The sequence below is a fragment of the Salvia hispanica genome, chromosome 5 (genome assembly GCF_029641045.1).
Source record: "Salvia hispanica isolate PSC_SH4W2 chromosome 5, Shi_PSC_v1, whole genome shotgun sequence".
Classification (NCBI taxonomy): domain Eukaryota; kingdom Viridiplantae; phylum Streptophyta; class Magnoliopsida; order Lamiales; family Lamiaceae; genus Salvia; species Salvia hispanica.
In genome coordinates, this window is record NC_142696.1 from 21,057,728 (window position 1) to 21,075,172 (window position 17,445).

The following is a 17,445-nucleotide window of genomic DNA, read 5'->3' on the forward strand; positions in this document are numbered from 1 at the left end:
CCGAACAACCCCTAAGTGAATAGAGATTAAAATGGAGAAAATGATATTTTCATTTAAGAGGAAACATGTAAATTAAAATGTGACTACATAAAATGAAAAATGTACTATCACTTTGAATGAGATAGAAATCCTTGTAACTTTTTTTTTTCAAGCTTACCATAAAAATCATAAATCCTTATATTCATCTCAAAAATCATAATCGGGACAAAGGAAATATAGTAGATTTCAGAATTAATTATCTATGAATACAAATTTAGCTATTGACCAATGAAATTTGGTGTTATGCCAAATTCTAAAAAATATAAAAGAAAACCATGCATGATTCTTTCACCTAGAAATAGAGTGGATTAAAAATCAGAATATTAATTCACGTATTAATAAATATTAGTAGTAATACATAATTTTGGCTCCAGTTTAGTAATCATATATAATACTCCTAGTAATACTGCAGTTGAACATGTCAAAGTTAATTCCACATTCTGCCACAAAATAAACGTATCTTGGAGTTGCTTATATCAGCCTGCTAAGCAAATGAAACTTGTTAATTAAATTACGAGTATAAACCATAGTTTAGTAATTTGTGGGATAATTATAACCTGGTATATGAAAGTCAAAGTAATAAATTGGAAAAAAATGGAAAAATTTAAATGATAGTCAGTTCTACTAATCCCAAACTAATTACTAATGAAATTAATGCCTCGCTAATGTAGTAGTAGTAGTATATGATAAGAAATGGGAGGATGGCCGCAACTACTACTATATATAGGCCATGTTGGAGTAAGATTCAGCACCACAAAATATCCATCAATTTATAGGTAGTAGTTTAAGAATCAAGCATGGCAATGAAGCGTTGGTCAGTAATGATAGCGATGATGTTAGTTTTGCAGCAGCAGATGTTGATATGTAGAGCCCAACTATCCTCACACAACCCCTACGCCACATCTTGCCCCAAAGCTCTCACCACCATCAAAGCTGCTGTCTACTCAGCTATTCTCAAGGACCGCGGCATCGGAGCTTCCTTGCTCCGCCTCCATTTCCACGACTGCTTCGTCAATGCACGCTCTCTCTCCCTCTCTCTAATTGCCAAGTTAATCCATGCATTAACTAACTACATCGAATAAATCAACAGGGATGCGATGCATCGGTTCTTCTAGATGACACCCACAGTTTCACCGGAGAGAAAACCGCAGGCCCCAATAACAACTCGCTGAGGGGCTTTGAGGTCATCGACTCCATCAAGTCCCAGCTCGAAGCCATCTGCCCTCAACTCGTTTCTTGTGCCGATATATTGGCCCTTGCTGCCCGCGATTCTGTTGTCGCGGTACCTATCTATCTATCTATCTAGTATAAGTTTCCTCGCACAACATAACTAACTCTCTATATATGTATGTATTTTGCAGTTGAGTGGACCTTCTTGGGCTGTTCAGCTAGGGCGGAGGGATTCCACCACCGCCAGTTACGACGCTGCCAACTCAGAAATCCCGTCTCCATCCTTGGATGTAGCCGACCTCATCTCCGCCTTCTCCAACAAAGGCTTTACACCCAAAGAACTGGTTGCCCTTTCAGGTAACAACAAACTATCTTAATAAATATACAAAATTTGAGACGCAATTACTTGCGTTGAAAAATGTAAATAAAATTGAGAGCGCAAAACACTTTTTTTTAAAAACGTAGATGGTATATTCAAAAACACATAGTAGTACTTAACATCCTAAATTGACCAAAAAAATTGTCTTTAGTTATAAAATATTGAAATATTTGCATGTAAAGAGATATCAACTTAATACCTAATGAGCCACTCTTTTTATGACTAATTAAATTTGAGATGTTGGTTGATCTCTCCTTCACGTATCAGATACACTTTAATGAATGAGACCGCTTTATAGATAATGATGTATGGAAATGCAACAGGCGCTCACACAATAGGGCAAGCAAGATGCTCGGTGTTCCGAGGGCGCATCTACAACGAGAGCAACATCTACGCCTCATTCGCCACCTCCCTCAAATCCAACTGCCCCTTAAACGGCAGCGACGACACTCTCTCCCCCCTCGACTCCACCAGCCCGGTCTCGTTCGACACTTCCTACTTCAAGAATCTGCAGGCCAACCGTGGCTTACTGCACTCCGACCAGGAGCTCTTCAGCGGTAGCGCTTCCACCGACACTCACGTCACCGCCTACACTAATAATCCGCCGGCATTCTTCGCCGATTTCGCCACTGCCATGATCAAGATGGGGGGCCTCAGCCCTCTCACAGGAACCGACGGTCAGATCCGAACCAACTGCAGGAAAATCAACTAATCAGATTTAATTACCAACTCAATTATATCATAATTATAAAAATAAGGGATTTGAATGAGTGAAGAGTGATTTTAATCTTATATATGTAGTGAAGCCGGAAGCTCAAGAAAGCAACAATTTGTATTATAGTTATGCTTGTTAATTGTTATAGTATTATGTACTTGTGGTTTGATTTATGAGAAGGTTTCTCATTCAATGATTTATGCAAAGCCCAGCGGAAAAGCCCAATAAGTTTGGGCCTATGTTACATGGCCCAGCCCAAGTCAGGTGTTATCTAAGTTGGGTGAGAGTGACACCAATGTATACATGTGTACATTGTGTATGACTATTGACAAAGACTTAGATTTATTTCCTTTTCCTTTTTATATGAGTTGAATAGCATAACATGTGGCCTTATTTGTTTAAATAAGAGCTGCACCATAAAGACTATAACTATGTGGCATCTATATACTCTGACACCTTTCAGAAGTACCATTTTTTTAAGGATTAATGATTTCATAGGAGTATTATTTATAAAAATTATACCTATGGTGAAAAAAATGATCTGACATCGGTAACTTTGAAACTTTAGAGTTACCTATTTTTGGTCTATATATTCCGGTAGAAATAGAATAATACTCACCAGTCCCATAGATGTCACACTTTCTTTTTTAGTGTATCCCGTAAAATATGTTGTATTTATCTTTTTAGAAAAAGTTCTCATTCATATAAATATAAAAATTATATTTTCTCTCTTCATTTAACACACAGAACAAAATTTTCTAAAATCTCGTGTCGTTCAACAAATGTGACATCTTTCCTTGGAGTAGAGGGATTACTACAGGTCTACAATAATTTTGCATAGGCCACACAAGTACGCATGTATATACTATTTTGTCGTTTTGTTAGCTTCAAAATCTACCATGGAAAATTGGAAATGGAATCATAAAAGTCAAGATCTTCCTCGAACTCAAATTCGCCTAATTTGGTCACATATTCTTCACATCATTAATAATGAATCTTTGTAATAATATTTAATTTCCGATATTTTAATTTGCAAATCAATGATTATTCGAATTCAATAAATCAAATTATGATAAACACAAGCTTTAATTGTATAAAACATTTTGAATTTTAGAAATAACTTGTACAAGAGATCGTTTAATTGGTGGCGTCCACAGTTCTGGGGACACAATACCGAACTCAGATTCGATCTTCTTTTATTTGCAATCACAACTCACAGCGTAGCTTTACACCAACATCACGAGCTCTCTCTCTCTCCCTCTCTCTCTCTCTGCGCGGGGAAAACACAAATCAAGGTAACCAATTATTGATTCTTCTTGATTCCTTACCAATCTATGGATGCGATCGAATGATTGATTTTAGCTCGCCAATGGCGCCTCTGTTTTTTTTGATATCTGCCTCTTCTTTTGGGTGTTTTCTGATATTTTCTGTTAAATGGTATGTAATTTTGTCTTATTTTTGAGTGAATTTTGTGTTTTCATTTTCACTTTCTTTTCATGTTTTTGGTCGGCATTCGTTGTTCATACTCAATAATGGGAAAAGTCTAGCCTTTTTCTTGATCGTCTCAAAACTGAATCATATCTTCTTTCTTTTTAATTCTAGTTGCAGCATATGAGAATAACTATTAAAATCGTGGTGATTGGAAAATTTGGAATCCCCTTAACACCATGATGATTTAGGTATTTCTTGTCAGTGGTGATTGCCCCAAATTCATTTCTGAATAAGAAATTGGGTGGGAGGAAAATGTGGAGTTAGAAATTGAATATGGGCATTAGTAGAAAAAAAACTAGTTTGAGGACTTTCTTCAATTCATACATACATTCGATTGTTTAAAGGTATAATGAGTGAAAATTATTGCATAGTATTTCTTCCATTTCAGAATCGAGTTTACCATTTTCAGATTAGCATGTAATTATGTAAGGCACTTTGATGTTGTTAACGTTTTAAATGATAACAGTATAGCTTCTTCACATTATTTAGATTTGGTTGGTTTTCAAGAAGAGTCACTAGCTATGTTTCTAAGTAGTATAAATGATTCTTGATCAGGATCTGTGCTTTTATTATCAATACAATCAATCTTTTTCCACCTCTTGCATACTTTAAATCTTCATAATGTTCTCCAATTTCATGTTTTTCCTGTCTATGCTTAGCTTAACTGATTCTGTGAAATTCCTCTTCTAACAACATGGTACCGTTGATTAAGTTATCACCGAACTTTTCAGTTTCTCCCTTACTGGTCTTCTGAAAGAGAGGAGTTGGGGTATGCTGAAAAATGTTCTTGCAGAACTGGACTCATAATTCCAAGGATTACAAAGACTTGGCCTTATATGAGTTGCTGTTCGTTCACGTGGACGAGAGTGAAGAAGATAGAGTTTACAGCGTGCATGCTTTTTATTCAAGATCATTGTCAACTACTGAACTCCCCGCTTCTTTGATAGGAATCTTGGGTGAAGATGGTTGAGCCCTTCATCACGTTCCACGGCCTTCATAATTTAACTCTTCAAAGGCGAATAAGGAATAGATTATTATAGTGTTTTTTTTCTGTAGTTTCTCAGTATGGATAGTAAGAGTAATGTGTTGATGCATAGATATGAGTTAGGAAGGTTATTAGGGCAAGGCACATTTGGAAAAGTTTATTACGCAAGGAGTCTACAAACGGGACAGAGTGTAGCCATTAAAGTTATAGACAAGGAAAAGATTACAAAGGTGGGGATCATAAATCAAATCAAGAGGGAGATATCGATTATGAGATTGGTCCGGCATCCTTACATTATTCATCTTTACGAGGTGATGGCTACCAAGACAAAGATCTACTTCGTGATGGAATACGCTAAAGGAGGCGAGCTATTCAACAAAGTCGCGAAAGGGAGGCTAAAGGAAGATCTAGCACGGAAATATTTCCATCAGTTGATAAATGCAGTCGACTTCTGCCATAGCAGGGGCGTCTACCACCGGGATTTGAAGCCTGAAAACATATTGTTGGACGAGAATGAGAATCTGAAGATCTCCGATTTTGGTTTGAGCGCGCTAGCAGAATCAAGGCGCCAAGACGGTCTTCTCCACACGACGTGTGGGACACCTGCCTACGTCGCCCCTGAAGTGATCAGCAGGAAGGGCTATGATGGCACCAGATCCGATATCTGGTCTTGTGGGGTGATTCTTTTTGTTTTGCTGTCTGGATATCTTCCATTTCATAGCTCAAATTTGATGGAGCTGTACAGAAAGATCGGGAAGGCCGACTTCAAATGCCCTAAATGGATCTCTCCCGAAGCGCGAAGGCTGCTTTTAAGAATATTGGATCCGAATCCAATGACTCGGGCTTCAATTGCGAAGATCAAGGAAAGCACTTGGTTCAAGATGGGATTGAGCTCTAACTTAGAAGGCAACGATGCTGAAAGCAGCACGTCCACGAGCCAGCACGACAGTACATCCCCAGACAACAGACTCGCGAACCTTAATGCGTTCGATATCATATCCCTCTCAGCTGGATTCGACCTATCCAGACTGTTTGAGGAGCCTTCAGTAAAGAAAGAAGCTAGATTCATTTCACTGAAGCCCGCCTCTGTCATCATATCGAAGCTGGAAGAACTCGCCAAGCGCATGAAGCTCAAGATAAGTAAAAAGGACGCTGGGTTGTTCAAGTTTGAAGGAACCGAAGAAGGTAGAAAGGGGTATTTGTCGATTGATGCAGAGATCTTCATGCTCACACCAGCCTTTCATATGGTTGAGATCAAGAAAACCAGTGGAGATTCGCTGGAGTATCAGAATATGTTTGACGAGTCTATTAGACCTGGCCTGCAAGACATTGTTTGGGCTTGGCAAGGCGAACCACAGCCTCACCCCGAGCCCAACCGGCAACAGGACGAGCTCCTACTGCCATCATCATCGTCATCATCATCGCAGGAGCAACATTCGGAGCAGCAGCCAAATCAAGATCACTTACAGCAGCAGCTGTTGCTGCTGCAAGAACAACTGCCTTGATCTTCTCCAACTGGCAAGTTTCTTGGCATTCTCCTACTTTATTTTTTTTATTCGAATGTAGCATTCAGGTAACTATTGAGTATTGGAATGATTTTTTTTGTTTAACACATAAATCATGATCCTGTGCATAACTTGAATTTTTGTTGCTAAGTGTAGTTTTATTTATGAGATCGAATTTTGTTAAAAACCATATTATTAATTCACCAAAAAAGTGGTAAGGTTGGTCACATCTCATATGCTATTGGACTAATTAACAATCTAATTTTGAACAAGAAGAGAAATATACGAACTGTGATACCATTTCAAGTTTTCAACAACAAATCATGCTTATTGAAATACAACCTTAATGAATAATACATTATGTTTATGGATTTACATCATCACTAATTATACAAAGATGGGAGAATTAGTCAAGTCAATCACCTCAGGGCCCAGATTCGGCCGCCTTCTCCTCTTCTTGCTGCCTGACTTTTCCATATAACAAGGTGAAGGCGTGAAAAGATCAATGACCTCCACGTCGTGGCCACTGATGTCAGTACTGATCAACACTCGATATCCGTCAGTTTGTGGCTCATCTGATACTGTAGTTGGCTTGCCTAACCCTGGACTCTGTTTCTCTTCAGCAAACAAGGAGCTAGAAGGTGAACACAATTTTCTGGCAGGGGACGAATTGGATTGAGATCCCACCCATGTTCTTGCCTGACATCCACTTGATTCAGGACTAGCATGATTTACCTGATGGTTGAAGTTTTCTTCAGAAACATGATATCTAGGAGAATAGTGAAGTCGTTGTTCTCTCATTGCTCCAGTTGATTCAGGACTAGCATGGTTTATCTGCTGGTTAAAGTTTTCTTCAGAAACATGATAGCTAGGAGAATTGTGAACTTCTTGTTCCCTCATTGCTCCAGTTGATTCTTTTTCTTTCAGTTCATGCAAAATGCACTCACTTTCAAAATCATCCCATTCATCGTTTATACATACATTTTCATTGTAACATGGCAACTCGTCCATGGAACTGACTTTGGTCTTCATCTGCTCGGGCAAGGCTGGACAGCCGGAGGTATGCAGTCGGTATTTTGTTGAGAATAGGTTCACCGTGAGGTCCAAACTGACAAAGTGAAACAAAAACCATAGAAAATTGAGATTACAGACGGGATTAAAAACAAAAACAAAGAACACTCGCAAGTATTCACACCTTTGCCAGGGAGGAAGGGTTAGCATTGTATAGGCCAGTTTAATCTTGTTTGCAAGTCCAGATATCGATTTGAAACCTGCAGCCGCCTTCCTGACCGCTAGAGATTCTAACGGGTGTTGCCACGCCCACTCGAACTGCCACAAAACAGATTTTCATCAATTCAAATTCATTTAGTAGTGCTGTTACTTCAAATGCTTGTAGCAGATAAGCAGGCATGTATATTGTGCAACAGATCATTAGATTACATATAAATACCCTTGCAAAAACCTTCAACAAATAAATTAATGGATTACAAAATGATCAGTTTATGCATCAAGAAATATCAGACTGTTGTTTGAAACAAAATCACTCGCGATTTGTATATGGAAACAACTAAATTAACCAATTTGGAAAGCTTATAAACGGAAAGAGGACCAAACCCCCAAACTCCGCTTTAATATTTTATTTTTAATTTCAGAAACAAAATCTCCAAAGATAAAGAAGAAGAACCTGAAGAGCCGCGATATTAGTAGGGAAGCCGTAGATGCAGAGCACCATTTCCCAGGGGCGCTTCCTCTTGGTGCGGCACGCGCCGCTCCCTATTTCGCCGTTATGCTGACGAATTCTCCGTCGTGGATTGACAGTATATCTGTAGAATCAGAATTAAATCGACAAAATTATGTTTGAAGCTTAGATAATCGATAGATTGAATTGGGCGGAATCGGAATCGAAATCGGAATCCTACCCGATGTATGTTTGGCCTTTGAAGCGGGGACAGAGAGAAGTGAGCAAGTAGCAGGCGAAGAAGCCCGATCCCTTATCATCATCATCATCTTCTTCTTCTTCTTCTTCACCATTTCTGCCGATTTGATCCGCCGCAGGGATTTGGGGCTCTTTTGCCTTTCTTCTTCGCCCCATGCCTTACTGTCCAACTCATCCGATCGATACCCTCATTTCTATCGTAAAAAAATATGACCGTTGCAATATAAATATTTACTATATTTTCTTTTCTGTTTTTCAGTTTATTGAATTTGAATTTTGAATCGGGCTTTTTTGGAGAGGTTGTTAAAATGAGTAGTACAAATAATTAAATTGGCAGACCACGTCATGTTCTTATACAAATTTGTGGTTTATTAAATTTTTTTACTAATGTGTTTTGTTTCATTGGATCTTTTTACAATTTTTTTTTATTTCATTAGGTTCTTATACTAATACATTTTGATTTAAGAGATTCTTTGATTATATCCTTATTTAACAGACTTCAAAACTTAACTAAAATTTATTTTTTCTTATTTATTTGAATTGCAATACCAATTCAAAAATCATTACAAAGTTGATTATGCGCAATATCAATAACTATTTTATTTTTATTCAATGATTTTTGAATTGAAATTGCAGCTGATTTAATTTTAAAAATATATATGACTAAAAAGAAAAATAAATAAATATAATTGACATAGAAAAATTAATTAAATTATGAAGTTCATTAAATAAAGATCCAACTAAATTAAAAATATAAATATAAATTTTTTTAAATATAAATGCATTTATATAAGTACCTAATAAAACAAAAAAATGTAAAAGAATCTAATGAAATCAATGCATTAGTACAAGGACCTAATTAGCCAAAAATTTATAAAATATTCTAATAGTAGAAGGACCTCTAGATGAGTTTTGCCTAATTAAATTCTATCTTTACTCTGTATATAATTTTCCATCTTTATTGTCTATCTCCCCATTCAATTCAATTAACCAATAATAATTTAGAATCGAATACCTAAGCCATGCGATAATTAACGAATAATAATATAAAATCGAAAAGATAAACCATGAGGTTAGTCTAGTCGTCAACTAATGCACAAACCTTAGAAATGTTTTACTGAGGGTAACTCCGGTGGCGCCCCTCCCACTCGCCCCTCACTAGTCCTTCCCACAAAAACTGCATGTCACGTCAGCACTAGCCCTTCCTATTCCATTGCCACATCACTAGCCCTTCCCACTGCACTAGCCCTTCCACTAACCCTTCCCACAATTAAATTAATTCCCAATTAAAATTAAAATTCACGGAATTAAATTCGACACAAATACGAACGAGAAATACGAATATTTCATAAAAAAAAAACATACGTCATTCAAAAAAAAAAATTACATAGTAGATAGAAAAAAAAAAAACAACCACATCAGTGTCCACCCCTCCGCGTCCAAACCTCTTCGATGATATCCTCCTAAAGTCGAATATGGGCATTTCTTTGCTGCATGTCGGCAAATGCGCGCAACCTCTCAACCTTTCCATGAGGTACCCCCATGTTCACATTCGTGGTGGCCACGCCGTGGCTTAGACCGGCACCCGTGTCATCTTCGCTGGTCCACTGAGTCAGTTCGTCCCCTTCACTTTCGACAATCATGTTGTGCAAAATGATACAAGCGTACATGATGTCGCCGATGTTGGGAATATACCACTGCCGTGCCGGACCCCTCACCATCGCCCATCGACTCTGGAGCGCACCAAATGCGCGCTCAACATCCTTGCGCGCTGCCTCATGCCGGGTCGCAAAGTAGGACTTCTTTGGCCCGATCGCATGCTTGATCGACTTCACAAAGACGGGCCAGTTTGGGTATATCCCATCCGCCAAATAGTATCCCATGTTGTGCTGGTTGCCGTTGGCAACGAAACTGATGGCGGGACCAACGCCATTGCACTGATCGTTGAACAGGGGCGACGACTGGAGGACGTTGATGTCGTTGTTCGACCTGGCCACTCCAAAATAAGCATGCCATATCCACAGCCGGTAGTCAGCTACAGCTTCAAGGATCATCGTGGGATGCTTGGCTTTGAAGCCGGAAGTGTGTATCCCCTTCCAGGCGGCGGGGCAGTTCCTCCACTCCCAATGCATACAATCGATGCTGCCCAACATCCCAGGGAACCCGTGCACCGACCCGTGCATATTAATTAGCCGCTGGCAGTCTTCGGGGCTCGGACGCCGAAGATACCTCTCCCCGAATATCGCTCTAACGCCCGCGCAAAACTCCAACAGATACTTGACGGCTGAAGACTCCCCAATGTGGAGGTACTCGTCAAACATGTCGGCCGGGCCTTCGTACGCCAGTTGCCTGATTGCGGCCGTACACTTCTGTATTGGCGTGTGTCCGGGTTTGCCAGCCGCATCCTCCCTGATCCTGAAAAACTCGTACCTTCTCTCTAATGCACCAACGATATGCATAAACAGAGGGCGATGCATCCTAAAACGTCGGCGGAATAAGGCATCCCCAAAACGCGGATGCGGAGCAAAGTAGTCCTCATACAACCGAATATGTGCAGCAATGTGGTCCCGGGGTACATGCCGTCTGAAAGGTTTAAGTTTCGTGTTCTATGTGTTCAAATAGGAAATAGCAGGTTCCCTAGATCCAGCAAGTCCACCAGATCACTCGGTCTAGGAACTCGTGGGTCGCGAGGAATCCCGGTCGTCGGACACACAAAGCACTTTTCCTTTCAAAAACCCTCAACCACTTTACTAAACCTAGTATAGGGAAGTAGGGATCGATCCCACAGGGAAGGATGCGTAATACTCATGTTCAAGGATTTGGGAGTTTTTTTTTTTTTGGTGTTGGCTGCTGCCACGCATTTTCTTGGGTTGAGGAAAAACAAAATTAACTTGACTTGGAAAATTTTAAAAAAATCTTAAACTAACAGCTAGACCTAGGCAAAATCATGAAAGAGCATAGTAGAGGAAATTTAACTATCCGACACTTGATCTAAGAAAACCTCTACACTACTAGACCTAGGAAATAAAGCTACTGTGGGGACCATGTCTGAAAAAGCAAGGTACAAATGAAAAGTTGGCAGAATAACTAACTCTCGTACTAACTGACAGTGACATCGTCTTCTACAACCAAATTTGCGTAAAACTTCTTAAGAAAAACAGCATGAGCAAAATAAAAACAAAGCAACTGACTTGAAATCAAATTAATGTATAACAAATAAAGAACTTAACAGATATGCATACTCTAGACGAAGTAAAATAGAAATCAAGAAGAAAAACAGAATCTATCGAACAACTATCTTTCCACACGTTGAATCCAACCTCAGACGCTAAATCCACTCCGGATCCAAGCGTCCGACATGAACTCCAAACAACAGAAACCCTCCATCACGTCAGATTTAAGCCAGGAACTCCGAATACTCAAACAACCACAGATCTGTCACCAAATTCCACATCAAACACCTAAACATCAAAATAAACAGAGATCGACATAACAATTGAAGAAATAAGCTAACAGCAGAGAGATCTATGCAAAATGACTTGAAATTTAACCACTAAACGCAGATCCACGAACGATAAAACAATTAAACATCATCAACATCAAGGTCGACTCCCAAAAGTGAAGTTCGACGGTGAAAACACGCAAAACAACTGAAATTAAAGGTAATTGTATCTTCGCCCTCACTCGGACGGTGTTGCCAAACACGAGATTTTGCTAGAAAGTACCCCTCCGATCACGACTACCCCAGATCCATTCCCAAGTGTGTGTGTAAAGTGTGTGAGCTAAGAAGAGTGAAAAAATAAAAACTGTGTATCTCCCTCTTGCGTTGCATGCTCTTCTCTATATATAGGCGTTTGAGTGGGCCCAGCGAGGTATAGATAATGACTTTGTTGCCCTCAGCTGTAGACTCCTCTGTCACGCCAATTTTCCTTGTAAATCCTGCTCATTTCGTTCCTTTCTCTCGCTAGACCATCTCCTTCATTACTTCCTTGATCTAGCGATTTTCTTCACACACCTGGCTTAGGAAGCGTGTTAGAACCAGCAAATTATAACATTTTTCGCACATTACCGATGCATGAAATTAGCCTTATCAAACTGCTCACACTTAAACCATAAAATGTCCTCAAGTATGAAGACAAGAAAAGATAAGGCAAATTTCAGGCGAGGTTATCTCTTGACCGACTCCTAGACCTAGACAAAAGAAAAACTAAGAAAATATAAGAAAATCATACAAACACGTAAAACACATATACATGAGCTAGTTTCAATTTTAGGCATCTGTCCCCACAAGATTAAGGTCAATCCAATAGTTTGCACTCCTCCAAATAGGCCATTTCCCTTCCTTTACCTAGTCAATCTGTCAGCTTGTCAAGATAGCTTTCTACTTACCCAATTGTTGGGTTCACTCGATCACTCATTCCTCACCAGGGATGTTAGGATCGATTCTCTTTTAAGTTAATGCTACACCACTGAAGCGTTGGGTTATGAGAGTTTTCTCCTTCCTGGGTCAGGCTATTATCATTCCTGTTTTTAGACCATTTCTCCCCCCTGGACTTCGTCCAGCTTATTCCTCCTCTTTTATTTTTTTATTTTTTTTATTTTTTTTATTTTTATTTTAAATTTTCCTCTGGACTTTGTCCAGCTTATTCCTCCATTTCTCCTTTCTTCTGGACTTCGTCCAGCTTATAACGCCTTTCCCTGCACTTCGTCCAGCTTATACCTTCATAACCCAATTCCTAATTTTTTCTCCTTCATAGCTCTTCTCCCTAAGCATTCAGTGGTGGCCCTTAAACATGTGTTAGCTCAAAGTTATCTGAGGTTTATAACTCACTATATAGTAGGGCTTCACAATTAAGTAAGTAGAGGCATTCTCCATCGTTCTTGCTTCATTCAAATTAACTAGGCTTATTTAAGGAAAAAGCTTCTAAGTTGAAATGCCTCCTATCTTCAATTACTTTCACTAAGGGGATCATGCCGTATTATATCCACTGGCTCATGTGACAACACTTAAGACTAATAGACTCTTAATATGCAACACGGGTAATGCATTGACTCCTCTCCCCCTCTCACTTCACTCAATCTTGTCCCTAAGCCATCGTCGTGAAGGGGGGAACAGAGAGATCAATGCAAAATAATAAAACAAAATAATAAAACTTCTCACACTTAGACCAAGCAATGGGCTAAGTGGGAGAAGAAACACAGAAAACAAAGGAAAACAAACATAACAACAGAAAACACAAACTTCTCACACTTAGACCACGCAGTGGGCTAAGTGGGAGAAGATATAACAAATATTAAACACATATATAACAGGTAAATAATAATAAAAAAAACGAAAATAACGACAATTAAAAGTTACTTGGTCAAGAGATGATTGATCACTTCTGGGGCTGGCTCCCTCGAGAGCACGACTGGGGTGGGATTCCGGGTCGGGTCACTTTCACCTTCTTCTTAGCTGGCTGCTCCAGCTCTTCTTCCTCCTGTGTTGTTTGTTTAGGTACTGGCTTTCTCACGATAGACTTTGGTTTTGGTGGGGCTGGAACTTGCACGGGAATGGTCAGGGAGATCAACTGGAGTGACTGCTGTGATCGCTTGACGGAGGGACTGCTCTGAGTGGGCTGCCTGACTTCACTGCTGGACCCAGGAGTTGTCCTCGACTGGGTCAAGGGGAGCGTCTGCTGCATCCGCTTCAACATTTTCATTGAAAGCTCCACCGCTTCCGTCATCCTATCATTCTGTTTAGCACACTTCACCGCCAAATCAGCAATATTTCCCCTCAGGGTCTGTACTTCCTCCCGATTCCCCCTCAATTCCTTCCTTATCCCACTGAGCTCCTTTATCATTTCTCTCCTCATCATCTGCATCTCCTTTTTCACGTCTTGGACTTCCTTGCGCAGCTCTTCAACCTCTTCACTCGGCATGGCTTCCTCGGCTTCCTCCAGCTCTGCCTTCACCTTGTCTCCCAACGAATAGAAGAGAGTTTTGGTGCCTTGAGTCTGCAGCAACCCCTTGTTGAAGAAATAATCAACACTAAACACCTCTGGAGATTCGCACATGACTACTAGCGGAGCGGCCTTGGCAATTCTCATGTCTATATTCCTCTGGAGGTAAGCGCCGATGAGGTGGCAGGTGTACATATGACGCCCCGGGTTGCTCGTCATTTGGTGGCACGCCTGCGCCAACCAGTATCCGAGGTGTACCTTAACACCCTTCGCCATGCACCATGTGAAGTAGAGATCGGTAGTAGTGAGAGCTGAATTTGCACTGCCATCAAATTATAGCTGACAAATGTTTGAGCAAAACGGAGGACCCGGTCTTCGATGTGGGAGGCTTTGGAGTAGCTGGATTTAAACGCCCCTGATTTAGAGTGCGTGACCAGTTCCCATGCTGTCTGTACTTTGAAACCAGGCGTGTTCTTTGGCATCCCGACCATCATGTCGTTCCATGCCCCCTCTTCATCTTCTGCCTGGGTGAACAACCCCCCGCAAAGACCACTCCCTAATGCTCAACTCGTGCTCCTGATTAAAAAGTCTGAATGTGATAGAATCCGCGTCCAGGTCAGTGGTATTCTTCAACCGAAAAGTAGAGAAGAACTCCCTTGCTAAATCCACTGGTACCCTCTCCTGGCTGTGCTGCAACAGCCACTCAAATCCTATTGCTCGGATATAGGTGCGGAATTCTTTGTCACAAGCGATCATTTTGAGCTCCCTTGAGCTGTACTGCTTTCCTGACTTAGCCATCTTCCCGGCGCTACATCGTTCCTTATACACTGCGATCCTCTTCTGGTCGTCAAACTGCCTCATCTCCTCCAACAAGTCTTTAGTTAGCCAAACTACCGGTCGTCCGGGAACAGGCTCTTCTTCCATTTCCTTAGAGTTATAGCTGGGCTCAGGGATGGGCTCGTCGTGCTCCTCGACAGAGGTTTCCTCGGTCACAGGGGAAAGGGTCTCCTCGACCTCCTGGACGGAGGGAGCTTTCCTTGACCGGGTGGATGTAGTCGCCAGCGCCTTTCCTTTTCTTGCCTTTTCCTTGGCCAAGCGTGCCTCTGCCTCTGTTGTGTCAGGTATAAAGTCATCGACTTCATCAAGGAGGCTTCTCCTGGTGCGCCTCCTTTCTGCCCTCTCATCAACCTTGGGCTCACTTCCTTCCTGGTCATCAACCAGGTCCACGATCAGTTTCAGTCCTTCTTCGGGCTCCGGTAATTCCGTTGAATGTAGATCTGACTCCGCCAAAAGCTTTTCTGGGGTTTCCCCCTCTCCAACCAACATTGGGGTTGCCCCCTCGATATAAATGGGGTTCTCCCCCCTGACATCTCCTGGGGTTGCCCCCTCCTCCACGAACTCAGTGGTTGCACCCCTGAAATCAACCGGGGTACCATCCCCCGTCTCCAGAATAGGGGTTTCCCCCTCAGCGATTCTCTCCAAAGTAGGGGGTTTCCCCCTCAGTAGTCTTTTCAAACATAGGGGTTTTCCCCTCAGCAATTTCAACAGAAATAGGGGTTTCCCCCTCACACATTTCCCTACCCTCAAGATTAGGGCTCTCAGTCTCTTTCCCTTCTGTCTCCACCAAGGTCTCGTCGTGAGTCGGTTCACCATCCTCCGACTGTTTGTGTAATGCCTCCTCTTCTTCCGCCTCTTGCGAAACGATTTCTGCATGCGGTGGTGCGGCGACTCGCGATCCTTCTTCAGAGAGACTCGCCGATTTCGCAGCCGAATCTGCCGGAATTGTCAGTGACGGTGCAGTCGGCGCAGACGGCATTAGACTGGCGGCGAATAGGGCATACACCTCCTTTGCTTTCTCTATACTTCCCACCTTCTGCGTCAAATCGGCCAACAAGGTTGGGTTATACTCAGTGCCCTTGGTGGAATCCATCGGTGTAGATCTGAAAAAAAAAAAAATGAAAATGAACTGGGCGATTTTTGGTTAGGGTTTCGTCCGTTTTTAGAGAGAGAAAATGAATTAAGAGAGAAGGAAGAGCAAACACAAATTTTTGTCTAATTGGGAATGACTGGAGAGAGAAGGACGACGGTTGCTTTTCTGGTGAAAAGATGGTGCGGTTGCAGGCGTGATGTAAGCAACCGTACGTCTCCCATAATTATCGGCCAGAATTTGAAATTCGAAATATCTTTTCCCTCCTTGACTCCTTCCTTCAGATTCTCCTCCTGGCTAATTCCCTCGATCATGCCTTACAAAATAAAGAAAATGAAGGTTCCAGACCCCTAGGTCGAGGTGAGGGCATAAAATATCGATTCCCCTTAGAGTCTGGTGCTTCGAAAATATTTTTTTTTAAAGGAAAACAATTAAACTATTTACATCCGTGTTGTATTTCCGAGATTCCCTGGTTCAGTTTTGAATTTTCAAAATCATTAACTTACTCCTTGACCCAGGAATTCATCGGAAATTACCCCCGTCTTTTTAGGCAATAATAGGGAGTGTGTGTAGTGGAATCTCGTCCACAACACACAACTCGGAATTATCCCTATAGACTTTCACTCTATGACCGTTTACAAGGAAAGGAACAGAGTTTGGAGCACTTCCCTGGATCTCCACTGCTCCATTTGCTCGGATGCCAACGATGGTGTATGGGCCGATCCATTTAGACTTCAGTTTCCCTGGCATTAGCTTAAGCCAAGACTGAAAAAGGAGCACCTTCTGTCCCACATGAAGTTCCTTGACCCGGAGGTTTTTATCATGCCATAACTTCGTTCTTTCTTTGTACCACATGGCAGACTCAAACGACTCCAGCCGAAGTTCCTCCAACTCTTGCAATTGTAACTTCCTTTCTTCTTCGCAAGCTATCGGCTTCATGTTCATTTCTTTCACTGCCCAGTACGCCTTGTGTTCAATACCCACAGGTAAGTGACACATCTTACCAAACACAAGTCTGTAAGGTGACATTCCAATAGGTGTTTTAAAAGCAGTCCTGTAGGCCCACAATGCATCCCCGAGTCTTTTGCTCCAGTCCTTCCTTGACGGATTAACTGTTTTCTCCAATATCGCCTTGATCTCGCGATTAGAAATCTCTGCCTGGCCATTAGACTGAGGATGGTAAGGAGTTGACACTCGATGGTGTACATCATATTTCTTCATCAAAACCTCGATGGTGCGATTACAGAAATGTGTTCCTTGGTCTGAGATGATGGCTCTAGGAACTCCGTATCTATTGAAAATATTATCCTTGAGAAATTTCGCCACCTCCTTCGATTCGCAAGTTGTGGTGGCCTT

At 41.3% G+C, this 17,445-nt stretch overlaps 3 protein-coding genes across 4 annotated transcripts; 2 read left to right on the plus strand and 1 right to left on the minus strand.

Annotated features, from left to right (window-relative positions):
• The first annotated feature begins 783 nt into the window (after window positions 1-783).
• Window positions 784-2,503, plus strand: LOC125186884 (cationic peroxidase 1-like). The gene is made up of 4 exons (XM_048083368.2): window positions 784-1,055; window positions 1,130-1,321; window positions 1,401-1,566; window positions 1,912-2,503. Exons 1-4 carry the CDS (start codon window positions 837-839, stop codon window positions 2,298-2,300), a joined length of 966 nt encoding a protein of 321 aa, XP_047939325.1. The 5' UTR covers window positions 784-836; the 3' UTR covers window positions 2,301-2,503.
• An 826-nt stretch (window positions 2,504-3,329) lies between these two features.
• LOC125186882 (SOS3-interacting protein 1) lies at window positions 3,330-6,403 on the plus strand. Of its 2 annotated transcripts, none has more exons than XM_048083365.2 (2): window positions 3,330-3,598; window positions 4,507-6,403. In XM_048083365.2, exon 2 carries the CDS (start codon window positions 4,860-4,862, stop codon window positions 6,282-6,284), a length of 1,425 nt encoding a protein of 474 aa, XP_047939322.2. In that variant the 5' UTR covers window positions 3,330-3,598; window positions 4,507-4,859; the 3' UTR covers window positions 6,285-6,403. The 2 variants fall into 2 exon arrangements, with proteins under 2 accessions (XP_047939322.2, XP_047939321.2); XM_048083364.2 differs by having other exon boundaries at window positions 4,526-6,403.
• A 162-nt stretch (window positions 6,404-6,565) lies between these two features.
• On the minus strand, window positions 6,566-8,420 carry LOC125186883 (Excinuclease ABC, C subunit, N-terminal). Its single transcript, XM_048083367.2, has 4 exons — window positions 8,204-8,420; window positions 7,969-8,107; window positions 7,480-7,613; window positions 6,566-7,392 (listed from the first exon to the last, which is right to left on the minus strand). The coding sequence occupies exons 1-4, from the start codon at window positions 8,374-8,376 to the stop codon at window positions 6,672-6,674; spliced, it is 1,167 nt and encodes a 388-aa protein (XP_047939324.2). The 5' UTR covers window positions 8,377-8,420; the 3' UTR covers window positions 6,566-6,671.
• Window positions 8,421-17,445: the final 9,025 nt, after the last annotated feature.

Excerpts from the sequence above, each read along its gene's own strand:
- LOC125186884 (XM_048083368.2), top strand. The coding sequence starts at position 837 with ATGGCAATGAAGCGTTGGTCAGTAATGATAGCGATGATGTTAGTTTTG. Across the intron at positions 1,056-1,129 it reads TCCACGACTGCTTCGTCAAT|GGATGCGATGCATCGGTTCT; the intron begins GCACGCTCTCTC and ends ATAAATCAACAG. Across the intron at positions 1,567-1,911 it reads AGAACTGGTTGCCCTTTCAG|GCGCTCACACAATAGGGCAA; the intron begins GTAACAACAAAC and ends GAAATGCAACAG.
- LOC125186882 (XM_048083365.2), top strand. The coding sequence starts at position 4,860 with ATGGATAGTAAGAGTAATGTGTTGATGCATAGATATGAGTTAGGAAGG.
- LOC125186883 (XM_048083367.2), bottom strand. The coding sequence starts at position 8,376 with ATGGGGCGAAGAAGAAAGGCAAAAGAGCCCCAAATCCCTGCGGCGGAT. Across the intron at positions 8,108-8,203 it reads AAAGGCCAAACATACATCGG|ATATACTGTCAATCCACGAC; the intron begins GTAGGATTCCGA and ends CTGATTCTACAG. Across the intron at positions 7,393-7,479 it reads ACCCTTCCTCCCTGGCAAAG|TTTGGACCTCACGGTGAACC; the intron begins GTGTGAATACTT and ends TCACTTTGTCAG.